Source organism: Solanum verrucosum, unplaced genomic scaffold (assembly GCF_900185275.1).
Source record: "Solanum verrucosum unplaced genomic scaffold, falcon-dt-bn FXZP01000130.1, whole genome shotgun sequence".
In the NCBI taxonomy this organism is placed as follows: domain Eukaryota; kingdom Viridiplantae; phylum Streptophyta; class Magnoliopsida; order Solanales; family Solanaceae; genus Solanum; species Solanum verrucosum.
Window position 1 is genome coordinate 927463 of NW_026020341.1, and position 20836 is coordinate 948298.

The following is a 20836-nucleotide window of genomic DNA, read 5'->3' on the forward strand; positions in this document are numbered from 1 at the left end:
AACACACACACAGAAAGATTATCTCAAACTGCTTTCCATCATTGTAATGAAAAAAATCTTCAATTGAAACCCTATGAAAATAGATGAAATAGATGTATACAAATATAATCTTTATTAAAACAAGAAAAAATGTAATTAGAATATACTTAATGAAGATGAATCACAAAAATCACTCCTACAATCATGCAAAAGGTTAGTGAATATCGGAAGGATTTTTGAAAAAAAAATATCGATGATATATGAATATTGAAAGAGAAAACATTGAAGAGGATAAACATGAAAACCAACACCGTAAGACATGCCTAACATAATTAATTAGGCGTGTACTAATTACTTTGCTATTTAATTTTTGTTAATATACATATAAAATTGAAAAGAAATGATTATTCATGTTTAGTAAATTAACTTTGCTATTTCATATTTAATTATATCCATATAATATAAAATAAGTAAATTATAGCTATTTATCTTAAATATATATTGATGTTTGCTATATCTTGTAGTTCTTCATTAATTATATCCATATAATATAAAATAAGTAAATTATAGCTATTTATCTTAAATATATATTGATGTTTGCTATATCTTGTAGTTTTTCCAATAAATTATGCCAAATTTAAGGGCTTTTAACTATTTTTTAATATATATATATATATATATATAGAAAATTAGAAAAGCTGAGACTAGTGTCTTCCCTCCTCTCTCTCCGTTTGTAAAACCCTAAAATCACATCCAATCAATCGATTCTCCCCTCCTCTCTCTAAAGTTTTCTATTTGTCTCTTAACAACAATTTGAATCTTCATTGATTTCTCTGTAGTTTGTCCTCATTTCCATTTTCATTGAAGATCTCTTCGATTTTAATCCAAATTTTGTGTTGGTGATATTATATACTATTTTCTGTTGGTGATATTGAGGGCAAAGAAGACTGGCGATTGGTGCAGAAGTCTGTTGAATGGCGGATACGCCGCATCTCCAATATATCTTGGATTGTTCTCACTTAAACTTAGTACTAGGAGAAGTTGCAGTTGTGTTGAGAAAAAGAAAAGAGTGCGTTAACTTCAATATTTTTCAGGAAGGAGAACAATGCTGAGTGTGGTGCGGGTGCATCTCCCGTCTGACATTCCCATAGTAGGCTGTGAACTTACCCCCTATGTTTTGTTGCGTTGTCCTGATTCATTACTCATTTCTGATGATATCCCTGAATCCGCCCCTATTTACGGCTGCTTCTTGAGATATAAGTGGTTAGTTTCTTCTTCTTCTACTTCTTTATATTCATTTGATTATTTTTCAATCAGAGGAATGAGTATAATCTATGGATTGAACTGATTTTCTTGTAGAATGTTTGGTGACTTCCTCATTTTCTTTTGTTAAACCTTCTGTTTTTGGTTTATAAAGTTTTGTTGCGGCTCATGAATGACATTATATTTAGTTGTTCGCTGTATTTTTCCAAGGAGATGATGATCATTGGTTTCCATTTAATTCCTCTCAAATTGGCAATGATAGTTTACGGTTGTGACTGTGAGTCTACTTGCAAGAGTGGCTTTAGTCAGTTTGAACTAGTAGAATGAATGTTATATGCTCTGGAAGAAAGCAGTATCTCTGTAGATATTTTTTAAATTGCTCCTTATCTTTCATTCAAGAAATATGATTACAACCAGATATGTATTGAAAACTCCATTAGATCTCAATAAAGACAAAAAATATACTAGGTGATTTCTTCCCATTTGACTAATTTTCTGCGGGCAAAGTTACCCAACACTTGTGCTAGTGGGAGATAGCAAGTACCTGCAAAATACTTGTGGTGCATGCAAGTTGGTCCATTATAAAAAATGTATTGTAGAATCTGCCCTCCCTTCCTCCAAACCCCCAACCCAATCCTTCAAATAATCATTTGAAAAGTTTGACCAGGGTATAATTGGAAATGTGTTGAGGCTTGATAAGCTGTGACAAAATACCATAATGATGTTAGGTGCATCTACTTTCACAATCTATGGTAGGACCATTTCCTATTTTAAAAAAAGAAAAGAAAATAGAGCTCTGATGGGACTGATTCACGTCTCTGATGGGACTGATTCACGTCAGGAGGTAAAATTAAGTTGTTCTATTTAGCCATAGGAGCATTTGATGTGTATTTGATCTAATGAAGGAAATCCTACTTCAAGTTGTTTGATTTGCTATAGCCCAGAGTCCCCTTTGGCAGAAAGACATCTAGACATTTGTGGCAAAGCTTAACTTCATTTTTTGTCTTAGCTTACAACAACAACATACCCACTGAAATCCCACTAAGTGGGTCTGGGGAGCTTAGAGTGTACACAGACCTTACCACTACCTCGTGGATGTAGAAGGACTGTTTTCGAAAGATACTCGGCTCAAGTGCATCAACCCAAGTAAAGAAAGAAGAAATTAATGAATAAACCATATCAATTAATAAGAAAAACAGGGTAGAGTCATTCTTTTCTTAGCTTTAGGAATTAATTTTGGTTTATGACTAATAGTTATGTAAAATATAGAGGTAAATATATGGTGCGACATACCACATCATGTGTATTTTAGGAAAGTATCTGACTCTCCTATAACACTAGTTAAGATCTCTTGGTACTTGCAGGGAACTAACATAATCTGAGGTCGAACTTTGATTTTCTTCAAAGCAGGATAAAACTATGAATATCTTATGTGTATCATCTCACTGAAGAAATATCTGAATGACCAAATCCCATCCTTGTTGTGACCCCATAAATAAATCCTCACCTATCTGTGTTCTTTGAAAACTCTCCTGTAACTTATAAAGTTCTATCATTCTGGGAATCTCCTAGCCATTCAAGTTTCTTTTAAGGACCAAATCCCAACCTTGTTGTGACTACATTCCAGCAACAATCTCATCTTGATGTTGAGCCAAAGGCCCAAAGCAATGATATCTGGAAAAAGATCTTTGAGGCTCTCAACACCCATCCATTTATTAGCCCAAAAACTGTTTTTCTGCCATTTTAAACCTTGACATTTGACTGATTACTGGGGAAAGGCCAGAAGACTCTAATAGATTTTCAGAGGCCAACACAATAGGGAGTATTATCCACTTTAGTTACCCATTTGTTCAATTCCTCATACTTGCTCTTAATCACCCTGTACCCGAAGGCTTGGTCCTCCTGATGGTACCTCCATAGACCATAGCCACTTCACCCTAAGAGCTTTGCTTTGGTTTTTGAGGTTCTTGATACCCTAATCCACCATGTTTCTTGCTTCTGATGATGTTCTATTAGACCAAGTGAAATTCTTTTTTTTCCTTATTGACTTGTCACATGAAGTTTTTGATTTTGTCCAACCTTTGGACTACTGACTGAGTTACATGGACGATAGATAACATATATGTAGGAAGAGCATCTAGAACTGAGTTTATTAGTGTTAGTCTACCTCCCAAGACAGGACTTGAGGAGCTAACATAATCCAAAAACTGATTTCCATTGTTCAAGGGCATAATCCTTTTCTGAAGGAATCATGACTTTATTTGTACGACGTGATCCTTTTTGTCGATGAAATATGATAGATGATGTAACTGGAATTTCCCTTTTTTTGGTATTGTGCATGTACTAAATTGGATTGAAAGAATTCCACGCATTCGACTTATCAAAAGCTTCCATGCATTAGTGGATGGTCTGGACGACATGACATAATAACCTTTAGAGGAACTATGCATTTTTATTCTTCTTTAATGACCTTTGACTTGTGGAACTTTTCTATATGTTGTAGTACATGTCTGCATAATTCCTAAATTTAAAATTTAACGACTGAACAATTGATAGAGTTTCGCAATTTAATCAGCAAAAGGGTCTATTTTTATATGTACTTCCATAAATATTAGGTTGTATACTTAAATATCATCTTTTCCATTTTATTACAATAATCTAGCCAGATGAGTAGATCTGCCACAGACAAGATGAAATCCTTATTACATCCATACAAATTGAATTGAACTAGATCTGAAATAAAACATAGAGAAGTACGATTGATTAGATCACTAGATCTTATCCTAGTGTCAAGTTCCCAGATAGGCTCTTATGATCTAAATAGCTAAACAAGCAATACATAATGTAACATTTTCGTTGTCACAAACAAAAAGAAAAGGAACCGTGTTCCAGCTACTCGGGTTTCTTGGTTATAAAAATCTAAGTTGCTCGGACTCTTCACTTTCGGTGCCACACCCATGTCGATACGATGTGGGTGTGGGACCGTATCTGATCTGGTCAATGGGTTTTGGTATTTTGACCAAATTTGAGTGAGTAATTTTGGACAGAATCAATGATTTCTGTAATCGAAATAAAAAGTAAGGTGAAATTGAAGAAAATGAAATACCTTGTATATTTAAGTTTCTATTGTCGCTCCCTTTCCTTTTATCTCCTTTCAGAAACTCCTCTTGATCAATATTTTTTTTGATGACCCCTCTTGATCAATATTGTCTCCTCAACTTTTTCACATAATATCTCATAATTTAGGCTTTATAACTCTATTTTTAGATATTTGAATTATTTTTAGCTGAATCCTAGCACCCGTATCCATACATGGATCCATATCCCCGAATCTTATAATTTAGATCATAGAGGATCCGACCTCTAGATCCGCACCCGTATCGGATACCCACACTCAAGTCTGAGCAACTTAGATAAAAAAAAGCTAAAGAAGAAAGTAACATTTTTATGATCTTCTCTTAATAATATTTGTATCCTATATCTCATTAACTTTCTTTTAAATTTATCTTTTGCATTAAAAGATACTCATCATAAGATCAGGTGGTTTATGTTTATAATAGTTGGTAGACATGTTACCATCTGAATATGTTCTAGCATTGTTGGTGTAAGCATTAGGTGCAGGTATATGACACAAATGACATGGTAGATCGTGAAGGAAGACTTGGATAACTGCAGATTTTTTTTTCTTTATTGAAGAACTGCAAATAAGTAATTGAATTTTGGTGGTGGGAGAAAAAGATCAATAAAAGTTACTTCATATATTAATGATAGAACACGGTACTGTGCACCATTTTAAAAAGTTTTTGGCCCTTGGAATTTCGTAACTGTAGAATGTTTAAAATATTGCTCATTTTTGTTTCTTCATTTAAACTTTGGAGAATTAATTTTTATATTTCCTTGAGTTGACCTAAAATAAATGTGCATCTCTATTTTTGTGCAATTGCCATAGGTGCACCTATTAAGGAAAGTCCCTATGTGGGCTTAGTGTGTTGCAGCTTGTTGGTTTCCATCTTTTTGTTGACGTGTGAAATCATTATTTATGTACACAAGTATGAAGTCAATAAACAGAAAAACAATTTGCTTATAAGACACTATGAGCCTGTTTGGATGTGCTTAATGCTTTTGACTTATAAGCCAAAAGCCTTAAGTTAGAATTTCTAACTTATGACTTTTGGCTTATTTTTGTCTTTTCATTTCAAAAAAGTGCTCATAAGCACTTCTTTTGATATCCGAACACTCCAAAAGTGCTTAAAAGCTATTATTAAGATGTATGCAATGCCGGCCATGAATTTTGTCTTGCAGAAAGAGACACTAAATAAAAACTGCAGTCAGAGAATTATGTAGATGTTGTGGATGAATATGTTAATGATTAGGAATCTATCAAAAAATATGTTTAATGTTTAGGATATTATGAATGGCCACTAATCAACCGGTCACACTGGTCAGTGGCATTCATTCAGTTGTCCTGTTCAGATGGATGACACAGTTCCCATTTGAAGCACTGTATAAGAAAAGTTGTTAAATTTGAATTAAAACCTTCAAATGCATATATATATATATATATATATGTATTGAAGTGCGTTTCTAATTGCTATCAGGCCTATATGTCTATGTTAAGATGGTTTATTCCTCAAGATTTTATATCACGTAGTGTATATGTAATATGGAAATATGTATGCTTCCAAAGTCCTTGTTTTTTAAAGTATGAATTTCTTTTTTCCCCCAGGGGTTAGTTCATTTTGCAATTGTTGAGGTACTTGTATCTAGTCACAAGTCCAAGCCCTGAACTAACCGAACTTAGTCCAGTATTTAGGTGTAGAAGGGTAGAGGGTGGACCCATCCCCTAGCTTCAAAGGCTATGATTGGTTGGCTCCAGAACGATTTTTCGGTCATATAAACAAATTCACAAAATCCCAGAAACAGTCAACCACATTTGGGCACCGAGGAAACTGCTTAGAAATCAACCACATGTGGGTACTGGATTGCTTCCTGGGGTTCCATATTTTATAGTTGATATCATGGAAATTATTGCTTGACTAATAGTGTCAGTTTGACTCTGACACTGGCTATTTGGCTCTTTAACTGAATTGATACTTTTCTCCACTATAAAGATGTGATTTGAGCTGTCATTTCTCCTTGCTGCCAAGAAAAGCAATATCTATTGAATTCCTTTTTCATTACTTGTTTGATAATTCTTCGTTTTTTGCAGGTACCGAATACAAAGTGATAAAAATGTTGCCATGTGCAGCATCCATCCATCTGAGCAAGCTACGCTGCAGTGCCTTGCATGTGTGAAGGCCAAAATCCCTGTTGCCAAGAGTTACCATTGCTCCCCAAAATGTTTCTCAGATGCATGGCAGCATCATCGTCTTCTGCATGAACGTGCTGCTAGTGCTGTGAATGCAAATGGAAATGAGGAAAATACAGGATCTGGTGTTAATACAAGCTTGATTTCTTCGCAATCAAGCGGTAGCTTGACAAATGGAACAACACCTTTATATCCTGTAGTAGTAAGTCAAAGAAATGGTGGTGAAACCTGGTTTGAAGTTGGACGCTCTAAAACTTACACCCCATCTGCAGATGATATTGGTCACACCCTTAAATTTGAATGTGCTATCATCAATGCAGAAACAAAATTATCTGTTGGAAATGCTAGTACCATGATGTCTCGAGTGATTCCTGCTCCATCTCCTACTCCACGTCGCTTGATTTCAGTTAGTGGAGTTGATATACCACTGCATCTGGACTTAGATAGTCGTTTATCATCTTCAGGAACTTTTACTGTGCTCTCATACAACATTCTGTCTGATGCATATGCAACAAATGAATTGTACAGTTATTGCCCCTCTTGGGCTCTTGCTTGGACTTACCGGAGACAAAATCTATTGCGTGAAATAGTTGGCTACCGTGCAGACATTGTTTGCCTCCAAGAGGTACCTCCTATGACATCAGCTAAAATTTTAATATGTAATTGTTTAGGTGATTTTGTTGAATCTTTTGAATTAAAGTACCAGTAGGTATGAAAAATCTTTTCATGCTATTCAGGAGGTCGCTTCTTACTTCTATATTGCAATTTAGAGGACTGAATTTGTGAATTTGATGCCTGCATAATCAGCTACTTTAGCTTAAAGAATTTCTTTTTCTTCAAGTGTAGATGTTTGTACTTACCAGTATGTTGTCATGTTAAAAATGATCTTGTGAATTGCCTATGGAATTATAAATACCCGTATCTTAGTGCTTGTATGCTTCCATTATCAGGTTCAGAGTGATCACTTTGAAGAATTCTTTGCTCCTGAGCTGGACAAACATGGTTATCAAGCTTTGTTCAAAAGAAAAACAACTGAGGTTTGTGGTGCATAGTGTGTTTTCATCTGAAAGTTTTTGATTTCTAATGACACTTTTTCTTTATGCAGGTGTTCAGTGGGAATATCAACACCGTTGATGGTTGTGCCACATTTTTCCGCCGAGATAGATTCGCACATGTTAAAAAATATGAGGTATGGAAGCACAGTATGTTCCTGAGAAGGGATTTACTAATAACACAATTTGTGCATTGATATTGTAACAAGAATCTTCGTATGCGCTTGTTGCAGGTTGAGTTCAACAAAGCTGCTCAATCTTTGACTGAAGCCTTAGTACCCAGCGCCCAAAAGAAGACCGCATTAAATCGTTTGCTGAAGGTATCTTGCCGAATTTGTCACTTTCCTTGTTGGCTTATGACGATTTTCATTCAGGACTGGGCTTATATCTCACTAGTGTGTGCTTGACAGGATAATATTGCACTTATTGTGGTTCTGGAAGCAAAGTTCAATAACCAGGGGGTTGACAACCCTGGGAAGCGTCAACTTGTTTGTGTGGTAAGGAACCTGGTGCTCCTTTCACGTTTCCGTTTAGAGTTAACTTCTGTGTTCTGTTCTGTACATCTCTGGAATAAACTCAGCCACTTCCATTGTCGTGCAGCAACCATTTTACTATTATTTCAAGTTGCCTGTGCTTTTGACATGCTGTTTTCTCTATGATTTTCATTGTATTGTTTCATTTTTCTTACTGTCAAGAGCACCTTTCTGTGTCATCTATATTAAGATTAAAGAAACTGTATTGACGAATCTAGATAGTCCCAAGACTTGAAATTTCTAGAAACGACAAATGAAATTGTCAAAACAGAATCTAATAGTGGAAACTTTTGCATCTGACCTGGAAATATTATTCCCAAGGGTCTATAAATGAGTACAAGTCATTTAAATGAAGATAGTTTGCCTAGTGCTTATATTTGCTTCAGTGTAGGTTCTTTAGGTTAAGAACGTTTATAATCTGCAGAAGGTTTCATGTTGAATGTTTATGATTTGCAGAAGGTTTCATGTTTTAATGTTTATGATCTGCAGAAGATTTCACGGTTTAATGTTTATGATCTGCAGAAGATTTCACGGTTTAATGTTTATGATCTGCAGAAGATTTCACGTTTTTATGTTTATGATCAGCTGTAGGTCTCATGTTTTCCTTTCGAGTGAAGTACTATTTGGCAATATTGCATGTCCTTTTGCTGCCTGTATCTTTATTTTATGTTTTGACCGATAGGCATCTTCATAATAGGTTCTGGTTGACAGAGTTGAAGGCCCTTGAACTATTGTAAATTTGTGTCCTTTGGAGACGTGTTCATCATACTCTTACATTTTAAAAGTGATATCAGTTTGATATATTTGAAAGTATCCTGATCTCTAGAATTAAAGAAGAATCTCCATCTTAAAATAAAGGATAGTAGACTTGCAAAATATCTCGACTAATAGTTGAGGGGGTAGTTGAAGGCCCTTGAACTATTGTAGATTTGTGTCCTTTGGAGACGTGTTCATCATACTCTTAGGTTTCTAAAGTGATATCAGTTTGACATATTTGAAAGTATCCTGATCTCTAGAATTAAAGAAGAATCTCCATCTTCTTAAAATAAAGGATAGCAGACATGCAAAATATCTCGACTAATAGTTGAGGGGGTAGTAAGACAACTCTAGCTAGTAAATAGGACTATTTAAAAGGATTGTTAGTTTATTCTTAATTTGCTTTTCTCCATACCCTCTAGGAGTGAAGTACAACAGTTCTGGGAATATGCAAGTTAAGAAAGAATGATCTTCAATCATTTAATTCTATTGGGAAAAGCAAGAACAATCTTTAACATAAACTGCTAATTTTGGAGCAACCCCTGAAAGAATGCCACCTCCTGCATAGCTTGCTTCATAAGTTACTCCTCCCTTTGGTTTCAGATCACATGGTGGAAATGAAATTATGCTCTCTCACACACACATTTGCCCTTTCCTTTTTCATTTTCTTTGTGCATCTGGGGCATTGGTAATTGGTGAGAGTGATATCAGATCTGAATTAAGTAACTGACAACAAGATGCTTTAAAATGTCAAATCTCTTCCCTGCCAATAGGCAATTTTGAGCTTATCTCAAATATGTCTGTTCCTTTTCATGAAACAGTCCTAGTTCACGCGGACCTCATGTTGTGATAAGCTGACACAAACCAAAGCCTTATCAGACTCTGGCTCCTCTTCTCTACCTTAAAATGCGTTATGTTGTACCACCTGCCTTTTTTACTTGTGTTTCCATTCTTCCCTATCCATGACGTATTGTTAACTGTGATTGTGGTATCATTGATGAAGTACCATGGGAAATAACTGGTATTCAGCTGCTATATTGGTAACTTAACTTAGATGCCTGGAGAAAATAATAAGGCTTTGAATCTTTGTTCTTCTAAGGAGGTCAATGTTAGAACTAGTTCCTTTTAGTAAGAGTTTTACCATGCTGTTGTTAACATGAACTCAATTGATCTGGCGAAAACTTTTCTTTATTACAAGATTTTGTATTGTGCCTAGGCAGCAGTCTCCAGCATGCTATTTTGAAAGTTGGAGCAACCAAAAGTTTTTCTTATGAATCTCTTATGGACTCACTTAAATATTGGTGAAAATATTCTTCTGCTAGCGCACCTACTGAATACATTCCTTCATTTCTGAATGCAGGCTAACACACATGTAAATGTTCATCAAGAGTTAAAGGATGTCAGACTTTGGCAGGTTACTATTGGATAACAAATTAAATTGTTCATTTTATCTCAGTCTTGAAACTTGATTGGCAATTTGTTTGCATTTAGGTTCACACACTTTTAAAAGGACTAGAGAAAATTGCTGCTAGTGCTGACATTCCTATGCTGCTCTGTGGCGATTTTAATTCAGCTCCTGGAAGGTCCATGTTTTTCTTGATTTATAATTGCATGTTCTCTCATTGGCAGTGTTGAGAGTTGTACCTCTATTGCTTCCTCATTTTATGCAAAAATCAGGCTGGAACAGTAACATTACTGATAAAAGCTCTTGGCAATGCAGTGCTCCTCATGCACTTGTTGCAATGGGGAAAGTTGATCCAATGCATCCAGAGTTAGCAGTGGACCCTCTTGGTATTTTGCGTCCAGCCACAAAGTTAACGCATCAACTGCCATTGGTATCCACTTCAGTGACTTTAGAAAGCTCCTATTCCCCATTGTCTTTCATAGTAGATATGTTTGCTTCCCCATGTCCCTACCGTTCCTGAGCACATATATATTTTTGTATTAGACTCCATCATTGAGAAGACTAAATAAGCTCTGTGACTATATTGGTTATATTGGTATATATCTGTACAGGTAAGTGCTTACACATCCTTTGCCCGAATACCTGTGGTTCCTGGACTAGATCAGAAACGGAGGAAGCTTGATCCCGGCACGAACGAACCTTTGTTTACAAGCTGCACCAGAGATCATTTTGGGACTCTTGATTATATATTCTATTCTGGTATGATTGCATGGTTCTGTCTTGAGATATTTTACATTAGTGACTTATATTCCATTTTTATGTTTCTGCATGTGGTCATAACTATATTTAATTGTACCTATATATAGAATTGTGGTTAGACTGGTTTGTGTGATGGTTTGAATATGTGCTTTCAGCCGACTCTGTAACTGTTGAATCGTTGTTAGAGCTCTTGGATGAGGAAAGCTTGAGAAAAGACACAGCACTTCCTTCTCCAGAGTGGTCGTCTGATCATATAGCACTCTTAGCTGGGTTTCGCTGCAAGCCTAGAACTAGGCGCTGACAATGGGTATGCAATTTGTTTCTGTTGATTTTAGTTTAAATACATATTTTGCTTGTTCACCATTGTTGTATTTTGTTACAATTGTTCATTTTGGTGCAGGTCTTGCTTGAGGGATGAACTTGAAAATAGAAGCACAAAACAATCCAAAGGACAAATATAAGTCATTGTAAGAATAGTAGCTGATGATATGGCCCCCTGCCTTCTTTTTTCGGTGTCTGTGGTGGGATAGCAGTTGATCCTTGTATTATGTTACCTTATCATCACATAGATAGTTTTTAAAATTTTGAAAAGTCAGTGGAAATTTGCATCAATGTATGTTCTTTAGAATAAAAGCACAGTTAGAATAGAGTTAGAGACTTGCATAGACAGAAGTTTAGGGGCAGAGGAAGAAAAGTGGTTCAGTGTTGTGGATTTAATTTCCCCATGACTTTTGCTCTGTGTGGTCGATAATTGATTTTTATCATGAAGGTTGATTGGAAATTCTGGTCGCAGACTCTTTTATTTGTGCATTACTGGGCTGAAAATCCTGAGTTGTAACAGAGAGTCAGTTTTAAGAAATGAGAATGGGCATATACATATATTGATTTGATTTGATCAGCCAGGGGAAATGTCTGATTTACATGTTTCTGCGTATATGATTAATATAATATAATTGACATCGTAAACTAATCTTAATACAACGAAAGGAACAGGTTGTATTAACATTATTTCACATCAGATTATTGAAATGTGTTTTTGAGGAACAAAAGTTTTTTATATATTTATAGTCTTGAATGTAATAACCAGGGGTGTTTAAAACTGAATTGTGGCCGATAAGCTAATCACAAAATTGGCTTATTGGTATTGGATTGTTAGATAAACGAATTAAAATTTTATGAAAGTCATTAAAACCTAAAACTTGGAAAAGCACTAATGCTATGCACATGAAAAGTACGTCGCAATTAATCAAGTCATTGGCAAAGTGCTTTCACTGGATAATGTAAATGGGATAACCAGTTGAAAATCTAAATCAATTTATCCATTTGATCTTATTACTGCTTAAAAGTCATCTTTTTGTAAGGTATATTAGTCGAAAAAAAGGTACCATAGAGATTAGAGGTTAGTCGATACACTATTCAATAACCATCTGATAGTTGCTAATTTGTTACCCAACCGGTATCTTATAGGTTGGGTAGCGGATTAGTGAATCTAAAAATCGATATCCGATATGCCAAATCGTTAAGCGAAATTATCCGTCCGATCAATCCGATAAGCAGCCCTAGCAATAACTACTTTGTTAGTGACTTGACAATTGAACTAACAAAAAGCCAATACAATATTTGACAAATATTTTAATGCTTATGCTTGTACAACAACCATGGTCATATACAACACAAAAGAAAAAGAAAGCAACAAAAAACAATTGAATACAAAGTAATAGACATTCTAGATTATAGACCTTAATTAGATATGTATACAAGTAATCACAAAGTTAAGATGAATATAGAAAAGTGAAAATACAGTTATAGTGTAACATAGCATATGCTTTATCTATTAATCATTAAAAATTCTTTATGAATTATTTGACCGAAAAGGATGTGACAAGTCAGTATCTTAGTAAAATATGCTAATAAAAGAATATCACAATATAGCTAGTTCATTCATTCATTCATAATATAAATGCACAAGGAAATTAAAACAAAAATATAAGAGTTCAACATAGACCATAAACTGAAAATATTAGTCTTGACAGTACGTAGCACTTCACATCAAGTGTTTTTTTTTTAAAATTTTTTGTAAACAAAGATATTACATATATTACTAGATTACATTGGTACAGGGATTGGGAGCCGTAGGCTCAATCCTAACTAGAGGGTGCATATTACACAAAAAAGTAGAGAGTGACGGATACAAAACATTAGAGTTACCTACGTTACTACTATCTAAACTAATACGATTACTAGAGAAAGCTGAGATAGTCCTTTTTCTTTGCTTCCCTGTTCGGTCATCTTCAAGGGTGTTGCTAACAAAATGTGGTGGCGCATCTAACACAACAATCTCTTCCAAAAAGTTAGGTGAAGAGATTGAATATAATAAGTTGCTATAGATAATCATAATCTATGCTCAGGACATGAAAAATGCTATAGCTAATCATAGTTTCATGGCTACCCACTTATTATGTTCCACAAACTAACCATCTTACTCAACTTGTCTCATATCAACTGACTCATAGCCTAAGCTAAATATAACTACTACCAGTCACAGTCATAACCTGAACCTACTCAAAGTATTAAATGTAGTGTAAACGGTTTGAGTTTGGACTCAAATGAAGGGACAAGGCATATATTCCCTCTTGAAATTGTCCCGAAAAGTTAGTTACACGCTTTAACTATCATGACGATCTATTACACACCTTTACTATTTAAAAATGAATTTATTTACCCCCTAAAGTTGACATGGCAAAATAATAAAACAAAACACAAAATCATGCGTGTCAAATAATTATAAAAGTAAAAAAAATTTAAAAAATCAAAATCTTACTTACACCCAGGGGCGGCTCAACGTAATTTGAGGCCTCAAATGAAATTTTAATTGAGGCCTTAAATCTATATAAATTTCAAATATAGTATTTTATTTTTTTAAATTAAACTTTTTAAGTGCAAATTATTACTTGATATCTTTTCTTCAAATATTTTTTTTCGAATATCGTTTTTAATTATTAATTTTAAGTAATATTTTATCAATTCAACATTGAAAAATATTCTTTTGCTGAGGCAATCATTATATAAATTGTTAACATAATACTATAAGTAATAAGTTGACAAACTTTACATAAAGATACGAATTAGAACCATAAAATCTGATACAAGAAATTGATAACTTGGTATAAGTTATAACCCTACTTTAATATGTTTATGTATAACTTGAATATTTAAGAAGAAACAAAAAAAAGAAAAATTGTAAGTCACTTTGTTGAATTTTTTCGACTATTAATTTATATTTTTGACAGTGTATTACTCTAACTTATAAAAAAAAAAATTAAAAAGAAAGTGCAAAATAATTTTAAAAAGATTAATAATACGAGTGTTAGCGAAGAGAATGTAAACATACAAAATAATGTTTTCTTAATTTCTTCTATTTGATTGGCGTTAAAAATAATAAAATAATATAATTTGTTTAAAATTATACTTTTTAAGTAAAAATAATTATTTTTTAATTAAAAAAATTAACACATAATTTTTTCTTGATGAAAATTTGAGGCCCCCAATTTGCATGTACCTTAAATTTATCAAGCAAGAGTCGGCACTGCTTACACCCCACCCCCCCCACATCTCTTCTTCACACCCCCACTTTGTTAAACTCTTTTATGATATAAGACTATTTCATTGAAATCGTTATTTCTATTATCTTACATGATGTATGCAAGTGGCTCGTATAGGGCCTCTTTGGGTTCTATACATCATGTTATGCCTAGGATATACTTTGGGTCGTGACATGGTGTATTCCATTGTTAATATAAAGGTTCTCATACTTCTTCGTACCATTGTTATGATGGCTATGTGAGATAAAATACTTTCTCCCATAGGTCTTATGAATCCTTTTAGTGGAATCTAGATTGAAATGGAAGTTGTGAGGTAGATTTATCTTCACCATATTGAAGTAAGATTTTGATGATTGCTTACGGATGTTTGAAAATGTCAAATCTATGGTGCAAGGGAAATAAGCTACTCATCATGAACTTGAGCCTAAGGAGTTGCTTTTGGAAACAAAGCAAGCTACTGCTTGTGATATTTAAACCAAAGGAGTTGTGCATCAAAATTAAAGTAAGACTTGAAGGGATCTTCTAACCCTTCACAGGGATTCCTTGGTACTTTTCCTAACTCCCATAAAATTTTGAGGCAAAATATTAAGATGAATAATTAGGATGTGAAATGAGACAACTCTAGTGTGGGAAAAATGAGAGGTTGTGTGGGGTGAAATTAGATGTGGGAAAAATTTCTTTTTCTAGTTGCTTTAATGATTTTGTAGGTGTCCTTGGAATAAATCCTAGCGAAGAACCTCAAAATGGGAATATGTTTTCCAATGTTGATAACCAAGGTGAAGACACTTCTTCCTATGAGGTACAAAGTATCAATTCTAACTCTTAGTACACTTCCTTGAACATGGAACATCATTGCGTGGCTAGTATCCAATTTAGTGTAAATGATATCTTGTTAATATGTGAGCATAATAAGTCTTTACCTTGTGATGTTCTTGATAGCACCTTGTTGTGTTATGATTATATCCTTGTTGTGAGTGAGGTGACACTAGTTGATTCTAAAGATGACCAGATTGACTCTTCTAGTAAGGTCGATTTGATTCCACCTAGTTTTGGCAGTTGTAGCTTGAATGAGGGTACATTGTCATGTGATAAAAGTGATTCTACACTAGTTAATCCTATTGATGGCCAAGTCAATTCTTCTAGAAAGATTGATTTGTGTCCACCTAGGGTTGGTATTTATGATTTAAATGAATCCTTAGACTTTAACACCATTTATTGTTTTTTTCAAGAGAATCTTGAGGTAGAATGTCTGTATAAGGAAGTTCTCTTGTTTGATGATGACATAACTCATGAGAGTGCGCATAGTGAAATGCCTTATAATGTTGGAAGTGTATCCACTCTTGAAGGCTACCATTTATTTGGGAATCTACTAGGGTGTGATGACACACTTTCTGACAGGATGAAAATCTCTTTTATGAAGATGATAATACATTTATTGGAGAGTGTAGTGTTGAGAAAAAAGGTGATGCTTATCTGTTAATTGCTACTTCTTCCTTGTGTGTTCAAATTCTTCATATGAGTTATGATGTTTTTGTATATAAAGTAGAGGGTAAAACTTGGGAAGACAATGATTGAAGTTGATTTATGTGACACCTTTCTGTAGTACTTGTTTGCATATGATGGTGCTCACATATTTTGAGTGGAGTATGTGGTTTTTGCGAGCTTCAATTTTTCTTCTCTTCAACTTTTTCCAATTTTTTCGCTTCTTTTTGCATTATAGTGTCCTTGCCTTGTTCATTAGCCTTCGTGTCAGGAGCAAAGCTACTATAGCAAAAGGGGGTTCAGACGAACCCACTGACTTTTCCATAGATTCAATATTCGTATTAAAATATCAAATATAAAGTACAAATAAATTTATTGCACAAACACAGTGAAGCGGGTAGCCCAATGGTCTTTCTGCACCCAACGGAATTTAAATAAAAATAAATTAAAAAACAGAATGTTAAATGAAAAATAGTGTTTTTGGAATTAATATCTAACCTAAAGATAATAACACAAGTAGGTTTATATATTTATTTATTTAAAAAAAAAAAAAATCGATAAATGAAAATAAACAGAAAAATAGTGTTTGTGTCATACTCTGAAACAATATCTAATCATTGATTTCTACCAAGACATTCAAAAAATCTTGACCCAAATTTATTTTTAAAAGTTAGGGCTCTAACTTAATCTGATTGCTACTATCCGACCTTTGCTCTCCGGTAAGTACTACGTACTCTCGTATCTCCTTTTTCATTTTTTTTCTTATTTATTTCTTTTACACGGTTTAATTATCTATTCAAAAATTAATTTTTATTCTTTGATTCTAGGTTATCCTACATATTGATAATTGATTATGTTAAATAACTATTGTTTGTTTTTCGAAATTTTAACTTTTGAAGGCAATAATTGGTTCAACGTCATAGTGAAACTAGTAAAATATATGTTTTAGGTGGCAAAATATTAACGGTGAATCTAATAATTTTAATCTCACTTAGAACAATATTGAAGATTATAGTAAAAACGTCAAAATTTATTCATTTTTTATTAACAATATTTTAGAACTTAAAAATAAATTACGCAAATCTTCATATTATTAAATCAAGTTTTTACAATAACAATATCTAAGGTAATATTTTCAAACATGATTAACATCTCAATAACAAAAGTTGTGTTTTGTCATTTTTAAAATTGTTGTCCTTTTTAAAATTTAGAATCCACATGTTTGAAATTCTGGGTCCGCCTCTGAATTCGTGGCTGCACATAAACAAATTAACATCAGTTATGAATGCAAAATAAGCATTGAGGACACTAATTCATTGAATAACAAGTCCTAAATGAGTCTAAATGACCAACTCATCACCTGGTTCTATGTAGATCGGTCCAAATGAAATGAAGCCTCAGTTTGACAGGACAAGCATTAACAGTTGCACAACAATCTAGTTGGACATATATCAACGCTAATAGTATGACACTTTAACTTGCATCCTAGATCACTCTTCCACAGCAATCTCTATTGCTTAAGGCTTGCATACTTGAATCTCCTGATGTAATTTTGATGAATAAAGGTCAAGTCACTTCTTTGTCAACTGCCAAAAAAAAAAACACATGAAAAAAAATGGAAATCTATGAAAAAATCATCAAATTTGGAGACCAACTTCAAAAACCAATTCCTGTCAATTCAGGAAGAGTTTGATATTGGTTTTTGGATATGTCATAGTACTACGAGTCTAGTTTCTTCACAACTAAGACGCTCGTCATTTGAATGCTCCTACTCTAAGAAAAGGATATTTTGGCGAGATTGACCATTACTGTGAGAAAAACTTCCAGATTTGGGGACCAACTTCAAAAATCAATTTCCGTCAATAAAAAAGGTTTTTGAAGTTGATTTTTAGATATGTCGTAGCACTGAAATTCTAGTTTCTCCATAATCAAGCCGCTCATCATTTGAATGCTCCTACACCAAGAAAATGATGTTTTAGCAAGATTGCATATAACTGCGAGAAGAACTGCCAAATCTGGAGACCAACTTCAAAATTGATTCCCATCAATCCGAAATGTGTTTTGATATTGATTTTTAGATATGTAATAGTAGCAAAAGTCTAGTTTCTCTAGAATCAAGCCTCTTATCATTTGGACACCTCTACATCAAGAAAATGATGTACGGGCAATTGTAAGAAGAACTGTCAGATTTGAAGACCAATTTCAAAAATCAATTTTCGTTAATTCAAAAGGTGTTTAATGTTGATTTTTGGATATGTCTCAATAATACAAGTCTAGTTTATTCCAAACCAAGACGCTCGTTATTTGAATATTCCTACACTAAGAAAAGGATATTTTGGTGGGACTGCACAAAACTGAGAGAAGAACACACCAAATTTGGAGTTCTTCAAAAATATTTTTTATGGGTGATTCACGAGGATTTTTTTTCAATGATTCTTTGATGAATCCTTTGTACATGAGATATTCTTATATAGAGTTTCTATGAATAATTAAGCTATGGAAAAATTGGAAGAAGCAAATCAAATCAATTTTTACCAATCTAAATGAAAATTGTTAGCACTCAAATGGAAAGGAATAATGCTTAAGATTTCAAAAATGATTCTTCCAAAATCAAGCAAAGGGAATAAAAAGTTGGTGGGATTATTAAATTACCAATTGTTTCAAAATTGAAGGTTTGCCAAAAAAAAACAAGCAAATCAAGTTATGCTCTTATTTTATTTAAAATTCAACTTTGGGGACTTGTGTGACACTCTAAGTTTTGGTGCCCATATTTGTGTTCAAATCTATTGTGGAAGTTTATTTGAACTTAAAATTCATACAACTTAGTCTCATTTATTTGTTTATCCTTCTTACGAGAATCCTTCATATCGTCCCTCAGGTGGATTGAAATAATAAAAGTCCTTAGGAGCACATCGAAATAAGGTTGCACATGAATGTACCATGCAACTTGTTTCATCATAAGAAATTGAGTCAAGTAAATGTCTTGCGAGTGATATTATTGTATTCCAATACTTCAAGTCTCGCAATCAAGTGTCGATAAACCTACACTTCAACAAGGCTTGAAGTAGGGAGAATCTGTAGACATACAAATTTTATTAGATTTAATTTATAAGAAATTTGGATTAAATTCATGTTTATTTGGGTTGAATGATTAATTTGCGCTTTACAAATAAATAAGTCTATTTTTATTAAATTCAAGTCCAAGGTTCATTTCACCTTGAAGCCCAAACCCATGCCACGTGTCACAATGACTAGGCATCCAAGACCAATAAGGTGATGCCACGTGTCCAAATGAGGTGGTAGTCACAGTCAAATGCAAGAACCAATCACAATCCACCAAGTATTCGAAATGACATCCTTTGGCCAATCATAAGCTGGCCAATCATAAGCAAGTCCACCCTCTACAACTATAAATAAAGGATATACATGAGATTCTAAGGGGAATTCGAAGAAAACTCTTCAACAAGAATTCTGCAAGGACAGGAGAAAACTACAACACCAACTACATTTCTCTTCGAAGAGTGGTCAACAGAGTTCTTCCCGGAGATCGACCTGAAATGACGAAGTGTTTCCCGATGTTCCTGAAGAAAATACATCTCAAGGAGGTCTACATCATCCAATGATTCGAGAAGTACGCTACTGAAGACCCTTGAATCTTGAAGAAGTTTAGGAGAGAAGAATCAAGAGAATAACATGATTGTACTCACAAATTCATCAATAACAAATCACATTTTTCTTTTATTTATTTTGATTGAAGTTAATTTTCAGCGCTACGAAACTTTATTGCGAACACTAACTGCTTAGGATTTTTAGACAGTTGTAATTGATTTTAAATTCAAAAAACTAACTGATTAGAATATTGAAAAAACATGTTCTTTGTTGCCTACATTTTAGTGAAAATATTATCTGCTATTAAAAAGAGCCCTCAACACGGTTTGTTGAATTTAAAGTTGGAATAAATATAGTAAAGCTAAAATGCAAATATTTTTGAGCACTCACAACCAAACAATTGATTTGCAAATTATATTATTATTATTTGTATTATTATTATTATTATTATTATTATTATTATTAGTATTATTATTATTATTATTAACTGAATATAAAACTCAAAATATTCAATATTTTTTTTTCAAAATTCAATATTTTTTTAATTGTTAAAAGAAACTTCAAATGTGGATTTATAATTTGAAGATATCTAATTAGTTGTAATTATATAAAAAATATTATTTTTTATGGTGCTATCATTAGTACTTTTCACTTCTCCTATTATATATAGATAGATTTTTATACCAAAGTACAATAGTAGTGGCTCAATTAATCAAAATTCAAAAGGTATAGGGAAGCTGCTAAACAATTATTTGAAAAGAAAAACAAGAAAGAGGAAAAAGAAAAGTTTCACGTGAAATAATTATAATTGAGAAAAGAGGTATTCCCGCTTTCTCAATTTATGTGCCATTTTTTTTTTCATTTTTTGAGACTTAAATCGTTTAAATTTGATTGGCAATTTGCGCATATAATCTTTAAAATTTTTGAAATGAAATTTATATATTTATAAATTACATAAAAAATATCATAAATTATAATAATTGATAATTCAAAATATTTAAAAGATTTATGAAAAATTTAATGTCAAAAATAGATTTACTTCAATATAGAAATTTAAAAAGTACCAGACGGAGCAAATAAAAAAATAT

The 20836-nt window shown here is 33.3% G+C and overlaps 1 protein-coding gene across 1 annotated transcript; it reads left to right on the forward strand.

The window, feature by feature from the left end:
- The first annotated feature begins 680 nt into the window (after positions 1–680).
- Positions 681–11776, forward strand: LOC125837315 (carbon catabolite repressor protein 4 homolog 1-like). Its single transcript, XM_049516459.1, has 12 exons — positions 681–1242; positions 6452–7175; positions 7501–7587; positions 7656–7739; positions 7836–7922; positions 8013–8099; positions 10252–10305; positions 10383–10474; positions 10612–10726; positions 10908–11055; positions 11211–11362; positions 11456–11776. The coding sequence occupies exons 1-11, from the start codon at positions 1085–1087 to the stop codon at positions 11354–11356; spliced, it is 1782 nt and encodes a 593-aa protein (XP_049372416.1). The 5' UTR covers positions 681–1084; the 3' UTR covers positions 11357–11362; positions 11456–11776.
- The last annotated feature ends 9060 nt before the right edge of the window (positions 11777–20836 follow it).